Source organism: Leucopleurus acutus (assembly GCF_964270905.1).
Source record: "Leucopleurus acutus genome assembly, chromosome: 2".
NCBI classification, from domain to species: Eukaryota; Metazoa; Chordata; class Mammalia; order Artiodactyla; family Delphinidae; genus Leucopleurus; species Leucopleurus acutus.
Window position 1 is genome coordinate 75,213,631 of NC_139143.1, and position 26,259 is coordinate 75,239,889.

At 36.2% G+C, this 26,259-nt stretch overlaps 1 protein-coding gene across 1 annotated transcript; it reads right to left on the bottom strand.

Moving 5' to 3' along the window:
• Positions 1 to 211: 211 nt before the first annotated feature.
• On the bottom strand, positions 212 to 26,259 carry UHMK1 (U2AF homology motif kinase 1). Its single transcript, XM_082834412.1, has 8 exons — positions 25,846 to 26,259; positions 24,224 to 24,516; positions 23,398 to 23,589; positions 21,403 to 21,497; positions 14,702 to 14,778; positions 14,453 to 14,551; positions 11,135 to 11,223; positions 212 to 7,319 (listed from the first exon to the last, which is right to left on the bottom strand). The coding sequence occupies exons 1-8, from the start codon at positions 26,111 to 26,113 to the stop codon at positions 7,173 to 7,175; spliced, it is 1,260 nt and encodes a 419-aa protein (XP_082690538.1). The 5' UTR covers positions 26,114 to 26,259; the 3' UTR covers positions 212 to 7,172.

The window sequence follows — 26,259 nt, forward strand, 5'->3', positions numbered from 1 at the left end:
ATTGTCAGTTTGATGTACTATTTTCAAAGATGAAAAATCACATTCTTTAGAAATGAATGAATGAAGCTACATGGAAATTTTTCAATGGTAGCTCTCAGTAAAAATGAAATCGTAAAATAAGTATACTTACCTGTTATCTAAGCTTGAATATTTATACTAAATACAGAAATATTTGAAATAAAAAAGCAATTCCTTTATTTTTAAGCTTTATTTTATCACCCTTATCAAACAAACACACATCAGAAAGCGTATCAACAGTGCATCTTATGGTAAGTCAGTTTACAACAAAACTGAACAAGGCAATTGTGTTTACAGATAACGTTTGCAGCAAAAAACTATATGCAGTACAATTAATTGAAACGCAGTGTCCATACTTTTTAGGTATATAGGAAAGTGGAAAATAAAAGTTCTTTGCTACTCAGCAAGAAAAACAGGTTTAAAAGACTTGAAATCAGAAATATAGGGATTTGAGAAAAGAACTTCTTGGTACTGATACACATCTACATTTATAGTCCCACTTAGTTATTAAAAAAAAAAAATCACAAAATAGTAAGACATCACCAAGAACAGAGAACCATAGTGCCAAGAAATGCCAAGACCAATACGCTATTGAAACAACTGGTAGAAATGTTACAGACAACTATGCACTATGTACTGTAATATTCTTGTAGTTCTGAGGTGAAGGTAAACCAACAGGAGAGAATACTCCTTATAACTGGCTTTGGTTTAAGTGATCGTTCACATTTTTTCTAACCATACCTTCTAATCAAAAACATAGCAATTACATGTTATTGAGGGAAAATAGTAGTAGGTTTTAATATTCACAACCAGCCACTCCAGTGCTGATATGGGAAGCCATAAACTGTTAAAAATCTATTAATCATAACTGGATTTCAAAGAGTGACCAAAAGATAACAAAGATGGAGCCCTTTGGGGGAAAAAAAATCCCTTCTACCCCAGATTTGCCACTGTTAAGAGGATATAAAGGAATGTTAAATTACTGAAGATTTTTTTTTCAAAAAAATTAAGAATGAAGGAGTTAAATCCTACTGGAAAAAGATATGACAGCTTTACACTCTGCAAAGTAAATATTCTACAGAGATGCAGCTTAACTTTTTTTTTATTATAATAAACACTATTTACTTCATAAGGTGCTATAACACTGCAGCTAGTGCATACTAATGCCACCCACTGTACCCACTGTGCAAAGGGAAGGAAGGAGATGGCTAATCCCGTTTCTTTCTGATCCTTGATTTGCATAAGTGTTGATGTATACCAAATACACAAAAGATGGAGTTTAACTGAAATATGTATTTTAAAAAATTAGACCAAACTGAATATGGATATTTAGTCTGATCTCATACACTCTTAAAATAATTTTCTGGGGAAACAATGATGAGGAATGTGTAGAAACAGCAACATTTCTATGTTACAGGTACCAAACCTGGATTTTTAAAAATAAATATCATTTTTAGGTCATAAACTATATGAACAATTAATAACACCAATAAGGATGCTCTTTTCCTCCCCTCATCTCTCTATTTTTATCACTTACCTTTCTCTTCTTAACTCTTAAATTTGGCAGACTTCTGACAACTCATGCTAATAAAATAACACAGCTATAGATAATTCAAATAACTGAAAAGACTTTTGAGACCACAAATGCATGATTTTGGATGTGTGATTTAGAACACCTCACTACATTTGCTTTTACACACTCACTGTCCTGACCATCATGAATACTATTAAGGAGAGAGCTTAGAAGGGGAAGGCAATTCCACCCCGGGATAGAAGTGACTATGAATAATTCTCTTGCTGACAATCAAGAGTTTATGATAACAAATAGCTCTGATGTTTACATAAGGGTTTCCCAAAAAGGAACAAAAATTTTGACAATTCCAGTTTTGGGGTTTTTTTTCTTCAGAATGTGACTTATTTTCATTATACAAAGTAGTATAGCAAAAGAAGCTCTTTTCTGCACAACACAACAAGGATCAACGGTCATATAAGGCAAAATAAGACACAAAGCTTCTCTTTGCTTTTAAATTAAAATACCACAAAGCTAGGTCATAAAACATACATGACTTTCAAAAACAAAAAATCAATTTTATTTAGGATATTGTGACAGCTACTCAGGGAAATAACACTCAGGCAATCATTTGATAAATTTCCCATGAATTCCAGCATTTATGGTGTCACAAACATAACTGCCATGATTATGACAACTCTCTGAAAAGCACAAATAAAGCAAATAAAACATTAATCGTTCTAAACAGTATAAGGGACAACAAAAGTGCTGCGTTGTAGGAAAATGAATAAAAACTTCATATCAGGAGAACAAAGATTGTGTAAACTATACAGCTGATATCCTGAAGATCACCTTCATGACCACCTATAAAATAAACAATTTCCTAAATGCTCTCTGGTTTATAGATATTTCTTTTACAGCCCATTTCTCCTATAAAATTGCAGGAAAAACAGTTAAAATTGTTTACCTTCTTAAATATCCATAAGTACTTGTCAGTTGCATGTCACTGTGTAAATCTATTGGTCATTCACTGTGTGAATTTAAAAAGCAGTGAAAGACACTGGAGAAGGGGAGGTGGCTAAGATAACAAACATGATACACCCTGTGGTGTCAGGTAGAGAAGCAGCTAACCTAACACAAAACAAAATCTTTAAAATTTGGGGTACTTCAAAAACTAAAACATCCATGTTCCTCTATAACTGAGAAAATATAACTTACCCAAATATACCGTAAGAGGCTCAGATGAATTCCATATCATAGAGATTCAACAGTCTTATATTCATTGAGAAAGCCAGAAAGTAATACTAACCTGAAAAGGCTAACATCTCAAAGTAAAGGTGATTTATTGAGCACCTTAAGAAGAAATGGAAATTCTTTTGAGCTAATTGTGACCAAAGGCTGGTCTGTATTGTGACCACACTTGACAAGAAATAAATAAATTTTATCAGAGCTAGAGTAATAAGATTTGAAGAAGGAACCTAATATTAAAAATGGAACTAGATCCAAGGAAGAATTTGATTCTGCCAGATAACTCTGGCTTTCCATTATATGTAATATTGGGGAAAAAAATCAAATATGAATAGTTTTACACATATAAAAAAAGGCAAACCCAGGCAATTTTGGAGTTTTATATTAAGTGACTCAATCCAAAAGTTATTCCAAGGAAAAGGCAAAGGAGCAATAATTATCATCATTTGGGAAGCTTTCACCCAAATGAGTTTTAATATTTTCCAGGAAACACAAGGCACTTGCTTAAATCTTTGACTGTCTACACATCCACCAGACTAAAAGTCATGATGCAATTCCATCTCTACACTTATCTGAATAAAGCCACCTAGCACGTACCTTTGCATAAAAGTCCAGGTAAAACACGTGGTTACTGAGTGTCTCCCTCACTCCCTCACCCAGTAACTATGTTATTATACTTATCATCAGTTACTATGGTGCTGATTTTCATTAAACTATAAAAAATAAAATGTCATGCTGCCAAGTATAATAGTAGAAATTAGGTAAGACAGGCCTAATTTTATAAGGTCAGAATATAAGCCTAAAAAGATAATGATGCCAAAATGCCAGTTACCTGCATTTGAGGAATAACTCAATAAAACAGCATCTGAGTATTGTAACTCTGACTATAATTTATTCCATAAAGGTAACTGATTCCCTTACCAGGGTGAAAGCCCAGTGTACTAAGACAGAAACAAACCTTATGCTCATAGTTTCTTCAACTTCCTTTACATGGCAGCACTCTTTCTGGCAGCATTCCTTATAATAAATTTGTTCAAAGGTTAAAATATAAGTACAAGCAATATGAATCTAGAAGGCAAGTTAAATAAGAATTGAGAGATTTTTTAAAAAGGTTAATTTAACATAGCTCAGCCCTCTTTATTTAGCAGCTGGAATACCAAAAAGAAGGCAATACTTGTCTCAATGAAAACAGGGAGAAGGATGAGTAAAACTATATTTATGGTTTTGTTCTAAAAGAAGCCTAGTATTGGCTCAAGGAATAGCAGAGAGGGAATTTTTCTCTGAAGACTTTCTATACTGATGGCCACAAAACAAGGAAGACATTCAGTAATAATAAATGCAATCTCTTATTTTAAGAGGCTCATTTTGTTACTCCTTTAAAATGCAGCAAATAGTTTCTTTTAGCAGTGCTATCTTTCACTGAGGTGTCCAACTCTACTTATTCTTCTCTAAATACAGCATTAAAGTTTTGAAAGTAGCCAACTAGCGACCTCCTCCAAATATGTTTCCAAAGAACCAAAGATTTCCTATAGAATTATCAATTCACATGCCTTTTCTGGGACAAAAATGTACCATGAAAATACCATGGAATAAGGAAGAAACTGGAAGGCAAGAGGGAAGGAAGCACAGACATTAATTTAGGGAAAGAAAAACTACCTGAGATAAAATTTTCCCAAAATGGTAGGGGTTAAGTGACATGAACCCTCACATGTTTACCCTACCTCTCAAAAAGAAAATTTCTGTCTTTAAAACTTCAAGGAATCAAAATCTCTGTGTATATATTTCATCCTAAAGGATCATGAAAATTGCATCATTCAATATTTGGTTCAGGTTTAAAAAAGATAACAAGATTAAACTTCTTATAATATCAGAAGAGGGAGGGAGAATCTGCAAATGTCATCTTTGGTTGTAATGGGCTAAGAGCTATAAAATAACAATTTAAATCAAAGGAGGCACCTCCATTCAATTTTGTGGCTTAAATATAAAATATTTAATTCGATGCATGGTTACTTAGGCTTATCAATTATTCCCTCAGCTCCCTTAAAATCTAGTTAGCATCTTCTGTAATAAAATTCTACAGTGTTAAACACTACATATACGCATGAATACATCAGCAATAAGAAGACGATCAAAGAATGCTGTGAAATTCAGCATCAAGATGTTAGCAGCATACTGCAACATTAAGCTTAGAAGCCTACCTGCAGTTTACTTGTAAGGATTTTTCTTTTTGGTGGTAGTCGGGGGAGGGAGAATGAGAAAGGTATATGTGCTAACCTAGAATACTTGCCCTTAAAATGAATTCATTTGCATTCTGTGTTCATCAGTATGTATGGAAAGACCTGGTGTTTTTAATCACCATGGAAGCTGCTACCATCCAAACGTTTATGTTTTAGGAAAGCTTTGGTCTCCACAATACTCTCTTGAATTTTTATTTGAAACCAAACCAGCTAATCAACCTCTGAAAAGGCCAAAATGAAAAATAATAGCTCTTCCTTCTAAGGGCACATATTAGAAGCTTACTCTACAGTTCTCCCTTGGGCGCCACGCCACAGATCTTTTGGCAATTCATTATACCAAATTTGGCTTCATAACAAATATTAAGGAGAGTCCTGAATAATTAGGTAACTGTGAATAACTAAAATATCAAATGGTAATTGTCTGAATACGGTAAAATAATTCATCCTCTAAGACGTAAATTCTTAATTGGGCTCTCAATAACCTGCATGGCACACACAAGGGAAGACTATATGAGGAGGCTTCCAGCAGGGAAAGATATAAAAGCTTTTTCCTTAGGAAAATAAATAAATAAATAAAATTTTCATTTAGTTAAGAAAACAAAAAATTCATAACCTGTATACCTTTCTTTTTTTGTATAATCAGTGCTTTATAAAGGTTTCCTAAGATTTAAACCTTTGAAGACAATCTACTGTAAAATGGGAGGAATCCATAATTATAATTCCTGAAACCATGTAGTCAACCTGTGCCCATGAACTCACGAATACTAGTTTCCTCTACTGGGGGACACATTAGATTGCTATGAATCTTTTTAAGAATTCTTCATAAGTTTTTCTTCTTTTCTATTTCTACTTTATTATAGCTACACCTTTCTTAACTTCCTTGTAATCAGAAGTCAGATCACCTGACCACCTAGGATGCTTTCCTCTAACGTCTCTTCAGCTAAGGATAGAGGTAAAGAATGGGGGAAGAGGAAAAGAAGGAGTGGGAGGGAGATGAGAGAGAGAAAGAAAGAAACAAATAATCCTTGACTATGCACCCTTTGCCTATTTTTTTTCCTTTTCCCTTCACTGAACAACTAATTCTTTCTTTCTGACCCAAGTCAATTTTTCATCATAGTAGACAGAACTCTATCTTGAGAAATTTTACAGTGATCCTAGAAGATTCAGTACAAAACAGATGAGCTAATGCAGGGTCTAAAGCAGACTGAAAAAAGGGGCAATTTATGTGTACCAAAACTTTTACAGGAGTTTTCTCACTTTAAGAGAGTTTCAATGTAACCCAGTTTAGACTTGTGTGTTCTGGGCCTCTCAGGAATGAACTATTTTCTCATTTCACTCTATCAGACAGACCAACTCCCAAAAAACTTGTATCCTAAATCTTACAGATATTAAACAGGTAGCGAAGAGATGGGCATAGACTGTATTAATTCACAAGATTCACACTATAAAGAAAGCTACTCAAATTTTCTCTAATCTTTCACACCTACACACTCACTCGAGCATACATACCAGACATAAAAATTGTGCAAGATCAAGCATTAGCTTTCTATTTTAAAAGCCTTAATTAAAAAAAAAATGTAGATAGGCTCACTGCAGTTTCTTTAAAGGAATATTCAGTACTACAGTACTCCTTTAAAAAAATTCATAACTCAGTGTTAAGAACACAGTAGGGAATTGCTGCTTAACAATTACTTAACATTACTGAGAGCATCCAGTGCCAACTACAGATATCAATAAGGAAGACCCCTCTGACAACATAAAGGAATAATCTGTAAGTGATGTCACCAACTCTAACAAATTTGTTCATAATATTCACTACAACATGATATTATTCATCCTTGCTTCATGATCACATGAAAGAGTTAATATCTTTTTAGGTTACGTACTGGAGAGCAGCACTTGCCCTACTGCACAAAAATAGGTTGCCCACATGGATGCTCTAAAACCCCTCAATGTATAGCTGAGAGGTCTTGTCCTACTCAGTGCCAAATGTCTGCAATGCAGTCACTGCCTAAGCAATGGCTGCACGTCGGTAGGATGGAATAAATATACAAAGTATTCCCTTAAAATGATAAGGGGGTACTTCTGCATTCAGATGTAGAATACAATAACCCAGGAAACAGAAGAGGAGAAACAGGAAATAGTCCTTAGGTTACTGATTAAAGCAAAGTTTGATACAGATATCCCCTCTTGTAGGCACTCAGTGGGTAAAATGTAGCCACAACAAACTTCCCATCAAACATCCTTCCAGTCAGTAATTTCTGAGCAGCTTTGGAATCACCAGCATTTGCATACTCAACAAAGACCTGTAAGAGGACAGAGAAAACAAAGTAACTTCATTTTTATCAACATTGTTTTAGAACAGTGCTTCTCCAACTTTAATGTGTGTGTGTATATGTATGTGTGTGTGTGTGTGTGTGTATATATATATATATATATATATACACATATATATATACACATATATACACACATATATACACACATATATATATACATATATATACATATATACACACATATATATATACATATATATATATATGAATCACTTGGGGACCTTGTTACAATGCAGATTCTACTTCAGTAGATCTAAGGTGGGGCCTGAGTCTCTGCATTTCTAAACAGACTTCCAGGTGATGCCAATGCTGCTGGCCCAGGGACCACATTTTTGAACAGCAAAGTTTAGAATACTTCCTTAGAACTCATTTCAATTCTGAAATATTCCATCAAAACATACATCCTTTTGTCAGGTTCATAAAAGAGTTGAATAGTGCTAGACATTTGCTGAAGACAGGGCTGAAGAGCCCAGAGAACAATGACATTTTGACAGTGTCTCAAAGAAGATTTGCAGAAGCCACAACTATAGTAAGGAAGAGGTTTAAAACTAGGTAATTTCCTTTCCCATAGGTAAACGAAATAGCATAATAATTTATTAGTTCTTTCTGATGATCTAAAGCAAAAGTTACAGGGAGGTGACATGACTTGAAATGACTTGTCCTCAGTTACCCGTAAATACGTGAGCCAGGAAAAGAACTGCCTTCCCTCCTCAGTTGTATGCCTCATTTGTTACATCAATATTCTCAGGGCTTCACCGGTGGCGCAGTGGTTGAGAGTTCGCCTGCCAATGCAGGGGACGCGGGTTCGTGCCCCCGTCCAGGAAGATCCCACATGCTGCGGAGCGGCTGGGCCCATGAGCCATGGCCACTGAGCCTGCGCGTCCGGAGCCTGTGCTCCACAACGGGAGAGGCCACAACGGTGAGAGGCCCGCGTACCGCAAAAAAAAAAATATATATATATATATAAAATATATATATAAAATAAATAATATATATATAAAATATATATAAAAATATATATATATAAATATATATATATATTCTTCAAACTGAGATGCGAGCATCCTAGGACACTCAGAGACTTTCAAAGTGGAAGCAAGAATAGACAGTTTTAAGGACATCAACTTCCAAATTCTTAACTTTCATTTGTACCTTTTCCTAAAACTGGATCTACCTAGAAGTTCAGGCAGGTTATTCCTTTTCATTTCCCCTTTCATAGGAGCCCTTTTCCCAGCTGACGAAGCAAAGTTATTACCAAAGGGCATAAAAACCTTCAGGGCATAAAAAGAAGCAATTTCAAATACAGTACTTTTTTTAATGGACTGTTTCTTCATTGATAAACAAAGCTCCATGCCCTGCCTGTGACTGTTCACTCCCTGTCTCATGCAAATATTTCTGTTAAGAATGATGTGTGACATTAGACCTAGGATATTTTGGCCTGTGATGGGATTTTCTGAATTCATATTTATTGTAAAAGGGACAGGTATAACTGATTTCGTCTCTTCCATTCTATGACATTTTAAGCTATGCATTACTCTTGAACACAAAGTAGAGACCATCCAGCGCTAAAAATTGATGCTCATCTTTTCACCTTAGATATACTTAATATTTTATATCTCCTTTTCTTACCAAAAAAAATGTGCTTAGCTGTAGTTTCTAGCAATACATACTTTTTCACTAAATACAAAAGGAAGATTACATGATCTCCAGTGAGAAAAATGAAGCTCTTTCTGACTTTTTAAAATTGATTCATAATTACTCCAAAATCCATACACCAAAGTTCAATAAATGAGTAGACATGCAATTATAGAAGGAATACCAAGCTTTCTATCAGATTCCTTGCTTCATAGATAACCTATAATTTTACACATTATATAATTCTGAACTAAATAAAGAGGAAACATATTTTATAACTTACTATGTAATTAAATGATTATATTAGAGCTCTATCATTTTAATCTTGACCACTTTTATAATTGTAAGATGCATCCCATAGTCTACTTTCCAGTATTTTTTTAATATTCCTTAAAAAAAATAACATGTTAATTTGAACTGAAATAGTCAAACTGGCTTTACCAACTAGGCAACAGACATTTTCAATAACCCAAGGAAGTTAAATCTGTGATTCTAAGAGTTTATCAAAAGTTGCTTTCACTCTCCAGTGAATATCAGTAGAAGCTTCTTATTTCTTTTAGTGATAAAGCAAATGTCTTCTTGCTCATAAAGACTTATTTTTTTCATATCATCTTAAAGATGGATACTTCCCCCCTGAAAATACTCCCACTGTTTCTCTATGCTGTGTTTCCCATTCTATTTTGACCACTCAGATTAGTATCGAGTCAGATCACATTAGTCCTCAATTCAAAATCTTCCAATACCTTCCCTTCTCATTCAGAGTAAAAGCCAATGTTATCTCAAAGGCCTACAAGGCTCACTCTACTTGATTTGTCCTTTACACTCCCATACTTTCTTGATCTAATTTCCCACTACTCCCCATTTTTCTCACTCTGCATAGCCACACTGACCTCCTCAAACCTACCAGGCATACTCAGGGCCTTGGAACTTGCTGTTCTCTTTGCTGAAATTCTCTTCCTTACCTCCTTCAAATTTTGACTCAAGTGTAATCCACTAGTGCTTCCTCACCTGCCTATTTAAAACTGCAATCCACCCCCCTCCACAGCACTCTCTAAATCTCTTCTCCAATCTCTTTTTCCCCATAGCACTTTTCACTATATATTCTTTTATGTTTTGATCACTGTTGTATCCCAGTGCGTAGAAAATAACAGATGCTCAATAAATACTTGTTGAATAAATAAGCAGCAATAATGTATTCAGTATGTTCCTGACACTGAATGAGGTAAGTGCCGTTATTACTAGACTGGCAATAACTTTTCACTAAGACTAGAGTGAGATTTCTTTTGTTTTTTTTTTTCAGTTGCCAAGAATTTTCATAATATTGAACCATGAAAAACAAAATCTACAACCAGAAGGGATTTCACCCACCAGGGGACATTTGGCACTGTCTAGAGACATTTTTGATGTCACAATTGAGGAGGAGGGTGGAGGGAGGGCATCTAGTGAGTAGAGGCCAGGAATGCTGCTAAACATCCTATAATGTACATGACAGCTCCCCCAACAAAGAATTATCCAGCTCAATGTTAGTGGTGTTGAGATTGAGAAACACTTAGAGTAAAACAATATTCTGTTTTCTGAAAAATAAAAAAAAAACTACAGATAAAAGAAAGATTTAATTTAGGATACAGAGTTTTCTTTAGAAATTGTGATCATAGTTTTAGCCTATACATTTTATAGATGAAAAAACTACGGTTCATCACAAAACTAGTCAAGTTGAAACTGGAACTCAGCTTTCAGGATTCTCAGTCCAGTGTATTTTTGTTGTTTAAATTATCACTGATAATTCTATTACAATCAGAATCTAACCTAAATGGTTTCCTAACTATACTTAATTAGAACAAAATTGGGCCAAATATTTCTGTAGCTGACCCTGACCTAAATTAGCATATGATTCAGCTGGCCTGTATATAATGGCTTAAAAGTAGGTTAATATTTTAAAAAAAACAAATTTCAACAGATAAAAAAGTACATGCATATTATAGAACTTTTGGAAAAAGTGAAAAGTACAAGAAAATAAAAACAGCCATAATGCAAAATTCATAATCCCTAGCAACATTCTGTGTACATCTTTCTACAAAATTAAAACATTTTGTACAGGATTTTAATAACCTCTGAATCATTCTGGAATTATGAAAATATTCACTTACTTGTCCTCTGCCAGGATTTTCTTTTGGAACAAGCAGAGATACCACTGGTCCATATTTTTGACACTCCTCTTTTACATCTTCTACAACATCTGGTTATTAATAAACACAACAGTAATCAGATGTAATTAATGAGCATTCATTATTTTCATATTTTAAATTAAAGAATTCAGGAATCCATATCTAAGTAATGAGGTCATTTTATATAACTTCTAAAATTAAGCTTAAGTTAAGAACAATATAAATTCAATGCATTTAATAATTCTTTTTATATTTTAATTTTTTTTGAATAGTTAATACATTCAAGTGACTCGAAATCCAAAAAAATAGTCTCCTTCCCACTTTCCAAAATGTCATTCTGTTCCTCTCCCTGAAGACAATAAACATTATCAGTTTCTTCTGTATCCTTCCATAAATCTTACAAGCTTATACAAGCAAACATGATCATATATGCTTTAAGTAAAAAGTTCCAATCTTGCTTTTTTAAAATTAACATTATATTTTTAGATCTTTCAATTTCATTACATGACATTTTCTCATTTGTTTTTATGGCTGTGTAGTATTTCACTCTATACATGGTTGATAAACTCTCTAATGTGTCCTACTGCTGAATAATTAAACTATTCCCAAGCTTTTTGCCATTATAAACAATATTGCAATAGATAAACTTGTACATATCTCATTTCACTTGTGTATTTCTAAATTAACTTTCTAGAAATGGAATTGCTAGGTCAAAATTGATATGAATTTGTAATTGTTAGAGTTACCAATTTGCCTTTCATAAAGGTTCACCAACTTAAACTCTCTCCAGGGATGTATGAGAATATGTTTTCCTGTACCTCACTCACAGGAGGGTTTTCATATATTTTCTTCACTGTCAATGTAATAGGTAACAAAGATATCATAGTATGGTATTAACATTTCAATAAATGAGGATGAAATATGTGTGTGAGATATATTGTACATCCTTTCATATAAATTGTCTATTTGTATCCTCTACCCATTATCTACTGGCTTGATTTATAGGGGTTCTTTCTGTGATAAGAGCTGTAAATATTTTGTCTTTGGTGGTTTATGCAAGGTAAAATTTGTTGAATTAAAATTTTACCTCTTCGGAGTTTTGTGCCAGACTAGTAAAAGGCCTTCCCCACTCCAAGAATATATATATTTTTAATCTCCCATGATTTTTTAGTTCAACTTTTTTTCCTTTATTCTCTCCTTCCTGCCTGTCCTTCTTCCATCCTTCCTTCCTTTTCTCCTTTCTTTTTCTTTTTTCCCTGTTTTACTCCCTCCCTTCTTTGTTTTGCTTTAAACTCTAACCTGTACATGATTTGCAATTTATTTTGGTCTAAAGTGGAAGGTCTGAATCTAACTTCTTCCCCACCACCATCAAGATTACAAGACAGCTGTCCTAACACTTATGATTTCTAGCAAGGTAAACTTACCTAAAAAAAAAAAAAGGACTTAAGTAGTAATTTGAATTAGATGTCGAGATTATTTAGAACTACTGTACCATAAGGACCTGATTAAAACAATGCTGAGGGCAAGACTATTCTTTCAGATAAAAAGGCATCCTAAAAAGTAGAGACTGGAGATTCCTACAACTGTCACAGATTCAAAGAAATTATGTTTGTTTCATTTGTCAGATAACTATATAGAGCTGATTTACCCTTACAAGAGACAGTATGGTAAAATTAGCTTCATCTGTAATGGTTTAATTTTCCACAAAGAAAATGTTTAATACTAAGCAATTAATATTTTTATGTTTGGTCCTGCTTTTTTTTTTTTTTTTTTTTGCGGTACGCGGGCCTCTCACTGTTGTGGCCTCTCCCGTTGCGGAGCACAGGCTCCGGACGCGGAGGCTCAGTAGTTGTGGCTCACGGGCCTAGCCGCTCCGCGGCATGTGGGATCTTCCCGGACCAGGGCGTGAACCCATGTCCCCTGCATCGGCAGGCGGACTCTCAGCCACTGCGCCACCAGGGAAGCCCCTGGTCCTGATTTTTAGTCCATTCATCACTCTGCTTCCAGAACGCTCTTATTAAACACAAGTTTGACTATATCACTCTCCTAGTTTAAATTTTAATGGCTCTTTATTACATTTAACAAAGAACAAATATTTATTGAGTACTTATCAGAAGCCAGGGACTATTCTACCCCTGATGCAAAGTTCTCTTGTGTAGTTTATATTCCAATATTACTATCTCTGGGATTAAAGTCCAAATTCTTAAACACAGCAAACAAGTCTATTAGATATCTGTATTCTGGCTACCTCTTTAGCTCTAACTGACTGTTCCCCAATAAATATCCTAAGATACAGCCATACCAAACAATTTGCTGTTCTCTGAACGTGCCACACTTTCTCTCATCTCTATGTCTTTCAGCTACTTTTAGCTCAACCTCAACTCTTAGTCAAGCAATTCTAATTACTAACAGAGCTCAGATATTACCTCTGTAGAGATGCCCATTCATGCATCACTCAGATTGTGTTAAATACACCTCCTCTCTGTCTCAGTACATTACCCTACCTTCAGATTTATCAAAACTATAATTGTTTATATAACTGTCTCCCCTATCACACTAAAGTCAGGAAATAATTCCACAGTGGCAAGTATATACTCAGTAAATATGTCTTGAGTGAATGAATTATTAAAAGCAAAACAAGAGAGCTAAAAGGAGAAGTGAAAGATTAGAGCAGGACTAGAATAGACAGGGAGAAAGAAGTTGCTGGGAAAGATAGCCTTCTTTATTAATTTTGTAAAGACCTATGAGTTGTAAAAGAGTTGAAAGGACCTTAGGAACTGTTTTAGTGTACTCGAACCGCTATAACAAAATGCCACAGACTGAGTGGCTTAAACAACAGACATTTATTTCTCATAGTTCTGAAGCCTGGAATTCCAACATCAAGGTACAGGCAGATTTGTTGCCTGGTGTAGACAGCTGCCTTCTTGCTATATACTCACATGGCAGAGACAGAAAAAAAAAAAGAGAGGAAGGAGAGAGACACCTCTCCTGTCTCTTCTTTTTTAAAGGGCATTAAGTCCATCATGAGGACCCCACGTTTAAGACCTAATCTAACCCTATTACCTCCTAAAGTCTCCAACTCTAAATACTATCACATTGGGGATTAGGGCTTTGTCATATGAATTTGGTGGGGGACATATTCAATCTATAGCAGGAATCAAAAGTGAGAGTACTTTAGAGATCATATAGTTCAATACCCTCACTATATAAATTTGTAAAATATGAGAACCTTACGAATTGGTATGACTATTCCACACAGTTAGGTAAGACACATTAAAATATAATTTAGGAAACGCTGACCTTCATATTCTTCTTCATTCTCAAGATAATCATCATCCAGCACATTCAGCAGTCTTAGCACTGGAGTAGGAAGCATCACCAAATCTTCAATATGAGGGGCTGTTAAATTCATTATAACATGGTTAAATGTAAACTCTCCCAAATAAACTGACGACTACCAGGCAAAGGAGCTTGGGAATACAAATTAGTTCTGATGTCTCATTTGATTGTAAAATAACCAAGAAAAAAATAAAGATGTATACAACTTACCAAAAGGAATGCTAAAGAATGGGCTGCACAATGCCATTTCAGCAGGAATTCTTCTGCTTGGATCATCATGAAGCATGCTAAAACACAAAAATAGGTATCTTTACAATTTTGTCAAATCTTTTGAAAATGCAACCATTAAAGAAACTAAAAACGTCTAAATGTTCACCACAGCATTAATCATATTAGCATGACTTACTGAATCATTCATCTACAAAAAAATAAATGCTATTTACGAGTAAATAGTTCAAAAAATTAAAATCTTTTTGATTAATAAATACAACATGGGAAAGTGATCCACACTCTGTAACACTAAGTGAAAAACAGCTAGACATAGATTTAGGGTAATCCAATTAAAAAAAAACAAAAAGAGGTGAGATGACTTTTGAGCCTTGTCAAATCCCCCTAATAATAAAGCAACTTGATAGCAAAATCAAAAATCTATGGACAACATCTCTAACAAAAGTAGGTAACCCCACTAGACTCCAAAATACAAGAGGCTAGGAGAAACCATCAATAGCAGTAGGACTTGCACCACATTGGCATGTATGTAGAAGGAAGCAGACAAAAATAACAGTTAATCTGATGAACCAGAGAAAAAAATAATCCCAAAGAACCAACAGGTATTCACTGGAAAGCACAGTTAGCCAATTTGAGAAAAGCAGCTGAAACTACCAGGGGTTATACATTCTAATTCCAAGTGAATGCAAGGGGTCCTCTGTAAGACCTGAGGGGGCTGAAGTAATCTAGACACTAGAACCTCTCAAAACCAACCAGCTGAAGCTCCCTTCCAGGGCAGAGTCCTGCAAAGAAAAGAAAACTTGGGAAGAGAATCCACATTGATGGGGTAAATAAATTGAGAGAGAAAGAGACAAAGACACCAGGAAAAAAGCAGGCAAGGGGAAGAGCCAGGAGATCTCAGGAAAAGAAAAAAAACACTTTTTCAAAAAAAATTACACAAAACAACAGAGGAAGGAGCCCTGTGTAGTTAGAAAAGCTACACCTTCTTCTGTAAGTTTAGGAAAATGTATTTCATATAAAAATGAACCACATAAAAAGTATTATAACAAAGTTACTACGCAAGAAAAGAGAACTGCAAAATAACTGCCCTCAGACAACGAATGCATGCAAGAAAGACATGACCACAACACAGGTGAACACTATAACCTACCATTTCAAATGAGCTAAAGGCATTTTTTACAAAGATACAAGATATGAAAGAGTAACATAAATCAAATTAGAAAATTTCAAACATCAGATAACAGAACTCAGGAGAAACAAAAGGAAAAAATAATTTCATAAAATAAGCTTAAGCTAGAAGAGACATAAGGATGAATAAACACAAGAGATAATGTCTTAAAGACAAACAAGGCAGAAAGGAGAAAAAATTTTTAAATAAAAAAAATGAAATAAAAAAAGATTCAAGAAAAAGTGATAATACTGAATAGAGTCAAAGAAAATCTAATATATATAATGGGAGTGCCTGAAGGAAAAAAACAAAGCGAGGGAACAAATACTAAGAACTTACTTAAGAATACTTTCATAAAACAAACAAAAAGATCTGAAACTACATATTTCCTGAGAATACAGACCCTAGAAAAATCAAAATCTATTATTCTGGTAAAATCACTAGACTTTTAAGAAAACGATGACATCCTCAGGGCATCTAGGCCAAAAGACCAAGTGACCTTTTTTTTTTTTTTTTTTTGCAGTACACAGGCCTCTCACTGTTGTGGCCTCTCCCGTTGCGGAGCACAGTCTCCAGACGCGCAGGCTCAGCGGCCATGGCTCACAGGCCCAGCCGCTCCACGGCATGTGGGATCTTCCCGGACCAGGGCACGAACCCGCATCCCCTGCATCGGCAGGCGGACTCTCAACCACTGTGCCATCAGGGAAGCCCGGCAGGCAGATTCTTAACCACTGCACCACCAGGGAAGCCCCAAGTGACTTTTAATACAAAGACAGAGTGTCATCAACACGCTGTTTTCAACAGCAACATTATATGCTAGAAGAAAACAGAGTACAGTTGATCATTGAACAACTCCAGGGTTAGGGGCATGCCCCCTCCCCACAGTGTAAAATCCATATAACTTATAGCTGGCCCTCCATATTCACAGTTCCTCTGTATCCACGGTACTGCAGCCGCAGATTCAACCAACTGCAGATCATGTAGTAACATACTATTTACTACTGTAAAACATCCATGTATAAATGGACTCTTGTAGTTCAAACCCATGTTGTTCAAGGGTCAACTGTAATTTAAGACACTCAAGAAAAGTGTCTGCTAAGGATTTTTATACCCAGGTAAACAGACTTTCAAGTATAATAAGCACAGTTTAACTATTATTAATATGCAAGGGACTTCCCTGGTGGCACAGAGGCTAAGAATCTGCCTGCCAATGCAGGAGACACATGTTCGATCCCTGGTCCGGGAAGATCCCACATGTCGCAGAGCAACTAAGCCCATGCGCCACAACTACTGAAGCCCACACGCCTAGAGCCTGTGCTCCGCAACAACTGAAGCCACCGCAATGAGTAGTCCCCGCTCTCCGCAACTAGAGAAAGACCACGTGCAGCAACGAAGACCCAACGTAGCCAAAAATAAATAAATAAAACAAATAAATTAAAAAATAAATAAAACAGTATTTAAAAGAAAAATGTTAGGGCTTCCCTAGTGGCGCAGTGGTTGAGGATCCGCCTGCCAATGCAGGGGACACGGGTTTGCGCCCCAGTCTGGGAGGATCCCACATGCCGTGGAGTGGCTGGGCCCATGAGCCATGGCTGCTGAGCCTGCACGTCCGGAGCCTGTGCTCCGCAACGGGAGAGGCCACGGTGGTGAGAGGCCTGTGTACCGAAAAAAAAAAAAAAAAAAAAAGAAAACAAAATGTTAAAAGAAAAAAACATGTAAGAACTCAAAGAATATTAATCCTATGATCAAGAGAACAAGCTTCAGTAAACTAAAATGACTAGAGAGACATCAACACAAGGATCAGTGATGAACATTAAATATCTAGTTACACATAGAACTGAGATTAAATGAGAGTGCTTGAAAACAGAGTGCACAGCGTGTAATAGCTATATAATTTGACAATGCAGATATAACTTTTTCAAATGAGGGAAGAATGGGAAAAGCATATGCAAAAACAACTGTTTTCAGTAATCTTACTATACCACTATTATTGAGACTGTTTTAGTGTAATGTGGAATGAAGCAAATGAGTAATTATGAAATATTCTAATCTGGCATTCTCTTTGTCCTTAAGAACCAGAATTTTTGATATAAAAGAAAAGAGAAAGAGATGGAAAACAGAAGAAGTAGAAACACTGTGGTTCTGAATTTAAATTGGAAACATCGGTATGAACTCTGTCCACTTAATAGGCCTTGAAACAATGACCGCTCCAGTAGCAGTGAGTATTCCTAATACCCAGATTGTGGTTTTTAAAATACCATTTCCTACTAAAAGAAACCAGGTTTCTTGGAGAAATGCTACTTCCAGGTCTGGGGCAGGAAATGTGTACCTTGAACTAGGAACATCTTACCACACCAGATAAAAATGAAACTATTACAGATAACAAGGTCTGCCAAAACCAACTTGCAGAGGCTCACATTCCTCAACGATGGGATAATTTCAGCTTCAATTAGGATAAGAACTGCAATGGATTGAAATATACCAAATATATTTAAATTCACTAGTTAATAATGATACTTTGACCTTTCAAAAAGGGGATGGTCTGCTTTGGAAGATGACAGGGAATCAATTCATTATGAAAACAAGTCAAGACAATCAAGCATTTATTTCGTCTTAACTAAATGAAGAGAAAATGACATAATAAGAACATCACCACTCTACAAACCCTAACAAAGTCATGGATCTAGGCACTAAGTATTAATAGTTCTTAACACATAAAATGGAGATGGCCACATTATGTGCTGACATAAAAAAACAGAATACCATCTACAGTCTGGAAAAAAAAAACCCTCTAGATACAAATATACAACTACCAATTTACAGAAAATAGGGAAATATGCTAGACTATACTACAATAACACAATCTGTAAAATTCAGACTGTGGACAACTATACTGAGTCAACAACCCAGGCTGTTCAACAAATAAACAAAGGAACAGGGAGAGTAGGAGATGGAAAGGGACCTTTTAGAGTAAATGAAACTTAAAAGGGATTTGTTTTTCTTTAATAGAAGGGCAACACTAAACCATAGTGTTTAGGAATGCACACTTAGGTAATAAAACTATAACGAAAACAAGGAAGTAATAACCATGAAAGTCAGGGTAGCGGTTACTTTTAGGGAGGAAGAAGGGGCTTGAGATTGGGATAGGGTACGTAGAGGACTTCAGGAGTAGCTGGTAAAGTTCTAATTCTCAACCTGAGTGTAGTGGATACAAGAGTATTCCTAAGCATTCACTAAGCTACACATTTGTTTTCAGTATCTATGTTTTAGTCTACAAAAAAAAAAAAAAGTTGAAATAATTTGCATGCATACACAACAAAATATGAAGAAAAATACTGAAAAGAAATACACCAAAGTGGTAACAGTAGAAAATGAGCTTATAATTTTTATTTTTCTTGTCACAATTTTCTATAGCTTCCAAATCTAGTATTACTTGTAGAAAAAAGGGGAAAAAAAAGTATTATTAAAAACAAAATAAAACCAAACCCCTCAAGCTTAAATAACAAGGTCAATTAGACTTTTAAGTCTATCCCAGAATCCATTACATAATTTGACTTCTATCCTAAAATCCGTTATATAATTTTACACCGCCTCTTTTCAATATAAAATGCAACATTTAATATCTAGTATCAATCAGACACTGACAGCTATTTAAAACTACTGTAATTTGTAAGACACACACACACACACACACACACACACACACACACACACAAATAAGTGCAAGTAAAACTGGTGAGGCTGACAATGGCACTATGCATCTTTGGGACTGGAGAACTGGCTACAATTTCCAGAGAGTTCATGCAGCAGTGCAGCCTGGGTCTTCGGACAGTGAGTCAGGAATATTTGCTTGTGCTTTTGATCAGTCTGAAAGTCGGTTATTAACAGCTGAAGCTGATAAAACCATTAAAGTGTACAGAGAGGATGATACAACTACAGAAGAAACTCATCCAGTCAGCTGGAAGCCAGAAAGTATCAAGAGAAAGAGATTTTAATGTGGCGTTGTCTTCATGGTGGTTCCAGTTTTGTTTTTTGTTTCTTTTTTAGCTTGGTGTTGATGAGAATATCCAGTCATTTGTGCTCTGGCTAGGAATATAAAGCAAAAACTCACATGCTTGAATCATTGCTTTTTCATATTTTACAATGAACTGTCCTCTCCCCATGTTTTTATTTATAAAATAAACAGTTTGAGATCCTAGGAGGTAAGATGCAGATATCAAGCATATGTGGGTTTGTTGAATATAACTATCCTAAAGATAGAATGATTTATCACTTTTATTAAAACACTTTTTTTTTTTAACTTACAGAACTGCTTACTGTAGTAGGACATGTTTTGAGGGGAGCAGTCTTTTAATCCTTTAAAAACTGGTATCTGTGACTGATAATTTGGGATTAAATGATTTGAAGCATTAAAAAACAAAACAAAACAAAAAACTGGTGAGATGTGAGTTCCATGGACTGTAATGTCAATTTCCTGATTTCGATATTGTACTAGTTTCATAAGATGTTACCACTAGGGGAAACTGGGTGAAATCAAAACAATACATCTGTATACTTTAAGCACAAAGCTCCATGATGGCCTGACTCATTTCATTATATACACATGTGTAATTTAATTATCTCTGATCAAAAACCGCAGTGTCATTTCCTTAGACACCAAGATTTATAAAACAATCAATCATGCCAGATAAAAACAGACACCTTCACTTACAATAACTGGCGCTAATCAGAACACCCTGCAGAGCAACACCTGGCCCAGGAGTCACGTGGACCAGCTTTCTCAAATACGTCTGACAACGACTATCATAAGGGCATGACTAACTTGCCACCAAATCTGAATGGCCGTAGGTTCACTCTGAGAAACAGACATTCCTGGGTAGAAGGATGGACTAATGAGCAGTTTTAATGAAGCTTTAAAAGCCAGTTTGGAGAATATTTAAGAATAGGGTTACACATCCTTTTAATTAAACCATTTGTCAGAAATCATGTTTTGTCAATTCAAAGAAAGTCTATTTTATGTCACTACATTTTTAAAGACAGGAATTATTTTTATATTAAAAAACAATTTAAAAATTAAATAAAAAACACTGTATCTGTCCCCAGAGTTTTCAATGGTAATTATTTAAAGTATAATATATAATTACTTTACTTGAAACTTTTATTTGGTAGTCCAAAGTAAACTTAGTCTTTAGTTAATAAACACCTATTCTCTATCATATATAAAACTGTCAGAGCTACGAAAGGCCCAAGGTACAGTGATCCATCATCTATCTTCCACTGAATAACTGCTAGGAAGAGCCTAATACCTGGTACTCACCAGGAAAAAAGAACACTCCTTTGAAAATAAATTTAGTAAAACAACTTGATTGCTTTCTTATTAGAAGCTAGACTGTATAGAATATCTAAAGATTTTTGATTCTAAGGAAGGAAAAGTTCTACATGATTAAGCAAACCAGAAATAATAATATAAATCCATTCAGAAAAAAAAAGCCAGCTTAAAGTACACGTAACATACCTTTTGATAAGGTCTCTTAGGTGATAGGCTGGAATTGCGGCATTCACCACTGCTTTACTGGCAAATATGTGATCAATAATAGCAGAACTGTTTGCCTAAAAAGATGGAGAAAAGTCTTCCTTTGGTTATTCAATTCAGTCTGTATTTACTAAGTACTGGACACATAGCACTGAACGGTTTGGTAAATTAAATGCAACAGAAAACACTCTCTTCTGAGAGCTTACAATCTTAATGAAGGAGATTGGTACATTATTATAAAACTTCTTGAGAAGAGGAACATCTTTTCTCCATTCTCAGTACCTGACACTCTATGAAGACTTACCAGATGAATGAATAAAGAAACAAATACCAAAGCAACCACACAGAAATGTAGTTTAATGCAAAATGAGAAAGTAAATGTGTGCTAGGTGAGTCAGTGTCTTCATGATGAGTCTTCAATTGGTTTTCAGACAGAAATAAAATAAACTATCAAAGAGAAACCAGGACAGTATTTAAAAATTTCATCTGTCACATTATTCATACCTTAAATCCTTGTGGAACATAACATTTTCTCCCTGAGTACTGTGGAAGTGAGTACATGAGTAAAAAGACCCGATATCATCATCATCACCTAATACCACAGGCCACACTCTATGCTAGGAACCAGGTATCATCTCTTTTTTAACCTCAACACTGTTATCCTCATTTTACAGAAAGTAAACCATAGCTTAGTAAACCTAAATAAATAACTTAGAGGTGGGGGAAGATATAAACCCTACAGGTTTAACTTCAGAGCCTATGTTCATACTCGGAAATTTTGCCTCTATAGAAAGTGATAAAATACAGAATAATGATGCTTATATCTAGGAGACAAATAATGGGGAATGCTTTAGTACACATCATGCCTCTAAATTTCACCAAAAAAATGCCCAAATGTGATCTAGTTCTGATTGGCTCTGGCTCAAGAAGAAATAGTCCAAAGAGCTCAAAGTTAGTCAAAGCTAAATGTAGAAAATTGATCCGTTTATCTATATTAGCACTAGAGAAAGAACGGACTGTTTGGGGTACTAATGATAAAGAATGATACTGGTTTTACTCACATGGCAGTACTTTTTTTGCCAAAAGTAAGCATTAGGTACACCCACTAGGCTATTAAAGTATTTATTCCAAGAACTGCTTCACCAGGTATAGATGACTAGGGGTTTAAAAGAAATAAAACTCTGTATGGTATAATGGCCACACACTATGCATTAGATGCTCAAAAAAATACTTGTTTAATATCAAAACCAATAATAATTCCTAAACATTGTACTGTTTATCAAACCTCTAACCTAAAGGATACTGATATCATCACAACATTAAAGCCCCAATATGTTGGAAAACATAATGTAGTTAATTCCTAACTCATGAATATGTGAAAGGTTAATTCCTATGTCAGAGGTTTGGAACTTAGAACCCATGTTCCCAAAGAAACAATGTTATTAGCAGCACTTTCTCAGGATAGTTCACATATAGAATACAAATAAACACGAAGCGGAGTGGAACTGTGGACAGAACACTGAACTTCTGAGTAGGAGGGACAGAATTGGGGGCCCAGGTCTAGAACATCCAGTTGTACTATCTGGAGCTAGTGGCTTTACATATCTGTGCCTCCAAGTTTTCATTTGTAAAAGAATAACCAATATCCATTCTAACAATCCTCACAGAATAGTACTATTAGTAATATTTTAGAATATAATACTACCTTACTAAACAAATCACTGTTGCTTCTTTGGGTAAATGCATTCATTCAAGCACTTACGACACGCCAGGCCTCTGCTAAAAACACTGAGCATGCAATGCTCACTAGCACATCTGTAGCTATGGGAGTGAGGAATGGCATTGAAGGTAACATGAATACAGTAAGAGGAATATGGAGGAGATGAAGCAATCAGTGTCTTCAAAGAGAATCACTATAAACTGAGTACACTTACATTGGGATTAAGGGCCCCAAAGCAAAACAGTGGTAGAGTTTACCTTCCATTCCTGAGATCTGACTGTATGTTTCAGTTTCATTCCTGAGAACATTTCCAGTAAAATGATTCCTAGGCTCCACAGATCAACAGCTGAGGTACATTCTGTATCACTCTGCAGGCCAGCCTGGGCCAAGCAATTCTGCAGTTCTGCTTCCGGAGCCCGATACCCGTCTGTCTGAATGTACTTTACATCCTAAAGAAGATGAGTAAATATTGTAACCAATCAAAAACTGCCCACTTTCCATCCAACCAGTGTATTTACCTCTCTGAAAGTGCAATGACCCACTGCCAAAGCGAATGTCAAAATTTTGAGTCCTTGGCTACTACAATGCTTTGGTTCATTAACTGGGTACTTCTCAAAGGCAAGCTGTACACTTTCCATACAACTGCTCATTTCTTTAGATATTCTCTTGCCTGTCAGACACTGCTGATAAATAAGGACACTCTGCAAAGAGCTGATAAACCATGGAGAATGGAGCATTTGCCAGAACTGTCACATGAGTTCTGCCATTAGACAGAGTCCCAACATTGAAGACACTAGTAACAGTAATTCAGCAATTAACCAAATGCTCAAAGAAAAAAAAGCCTTCTATGTAGGTAAAGTACTTTTAATAATTCCACAGCCCTCTTGTACTAGCTCCCCCTACCTGACCCAAACATATATCCCTTTTTAATGATTATGGCAATGAAATTCTTATTTGCTTCATCCCCAGGCACTTCAGTATTTTACATAGAAATATCTCTTAAGTCTCTACTAAATCACCTCTGTTATTTAAAAATATTTTGTTTAGACCATTGAGGGGGTGGGGAGAGAAAGTATGTCTTACCTGATTGCCTTCTTTGAAGCTAAGTCCAAAGTCAATGAGTTTAAAACATTCATTCTCGGCACTCCACAATATATTACGTGGTTTGAGGTCTGCATGGACATAACCCTCATGATGAAGAAAAGCAAGGGCCTCTAGAACATCTCTGGCACAATGCTGTATCATCCACATGGAACAACCCTGGTGACTGGAATATAAAAGCAATTCCGAAACACTGACATCCAGGAGTTCAAGCAACAGACAGCGTGATGGCACATTTGGAGAGAAGTGGATTGTAAAGACTCCATATAAAGTCACTAGAAAAAGAAAAGAATTATAATACTTTAAAAACCAGACTCCGAGTAAGTGACCATTAAAGTAGATACAAATTTGGGGTAGTCTAGATAAGGATAACTTTGATGAGCAAGCAAGCCACTGTAATTTAGTTTTCCCATGAGTAAGATTTTGGGGCAACTGGGTTACTTTATTTTAATAAAATGAGACGACCTTCAACAGCGGATTACTATTCAAAGATATTAAACATGGCACAATAATTCAAATTGTGTTTCCCAAGCACTCAGGGATGGGTGAATAGGCACTTAGGGTGCCAAGCAAAAATGATCAAAAGAAAAATCCAAATACTAAGTACTCTTACGGCAAATGTCACAACATGCAAAATCAAAATTGAAGACTGCTTCTTGATCCAAAATAGCACTCTATAATCTAAATATTAAAAGGAGAGATTGAGACTTTCAAGATGACATTTTAACCTAATCTTGTAAAGATTCAACAACTCCTTAGGTCTGCAAAAAATTTCCATCTTAAATACCTGGGTTATATACACCATTTAGCAACCCTTAAAAAATTAAAAAAAATAAAAACTAAAAAAGCAACACCAGTGTTAAGAAATTCTTCTCCAAATGGTAATATTTAAAAGGTCACCTTCAAATTAAATATGGATCATGCCTGCCAGGAAATAAGACATTTCTTTATTAACCAAAGCCGTTACTAATTATCAGCTCTCTGTTGGTATAGTAACAATGAAAACTGTTTTCATACATCAATCATCAGTAACCATCACATATTTTACATTCCGAATATCTGAATCATGAAACATGGTCTTACCTGGGTAAAAGTATAAAGTGCTTATGTATAATTTTCACACTTCCATAAGGACTACTATGTAAAATTTGGGAGTCATTTCTCCCAAATCCATACTAAATATGTATCAAGTAACACCTATACGGGTTATTAGCATTGACGTCACAAGTACTAGAAATATTTCCCATTTTTCACTGGTGTGCAAAGATTAAAACATTTCCGTATAAGACATGACAATCTAGTAAAGATATGCCTCTTTTCACTAGAGAAGATAATTCTCTGTGCTAATAAGTGCGGCATTCTCCAACGAGAACTGAATCAAAACAGAATTTATTGAGCATCTACTACGGCCAAAGCAGACCACCAACTCCACCGTATTGCAGAGTGAAAGGGGGACGGGAAAGGGCCCTGGACCGGGTGATAAGGACAGGGCCAGACCCACTTGTCCAGCCTAAAAGACGGAAGACGGAACGCCAGGCTCCAAGAGGGGGTGCATGCCTGGACTGGGACCTGAGCAAGACGAGAAGGGAGACAGCGGCTATTACCGATGTTCCTGTGACCCTGCAACTGCTCCAGCGCCGCCCTCTCTTTGCGGAAACCGTACTCGGCGGCCGAGGCCGCAGCCCCGGTGGTGCCCGGCGGTAAGAACTGCTTCAGAGCGCCGGGGGGCGAGCCGGGTGTGCCGCAGCAGCGCACACGATACACCGAGGCCGAGGAGCCGCTACCCAGGCGGCTCTGTACCTGCCACAGCCGCCCGAAGGCTTCCAGAAACCGCGGCGGCTCCGCGCCCCACGCGCAGCCGGATCCCGCCATCGGTGCGGACTGAGGGCGCTGACACGGAGCTGACGCGACGCCCAGGGCAGGCCGGCAGGGCCCGCGGTCACATCCCCGCCCGCCGGACCAGCGGCTCCGCAGGGAGGGGCCTGCAGCCGCCTCACCGACTGCCGGGACCTCGGGCC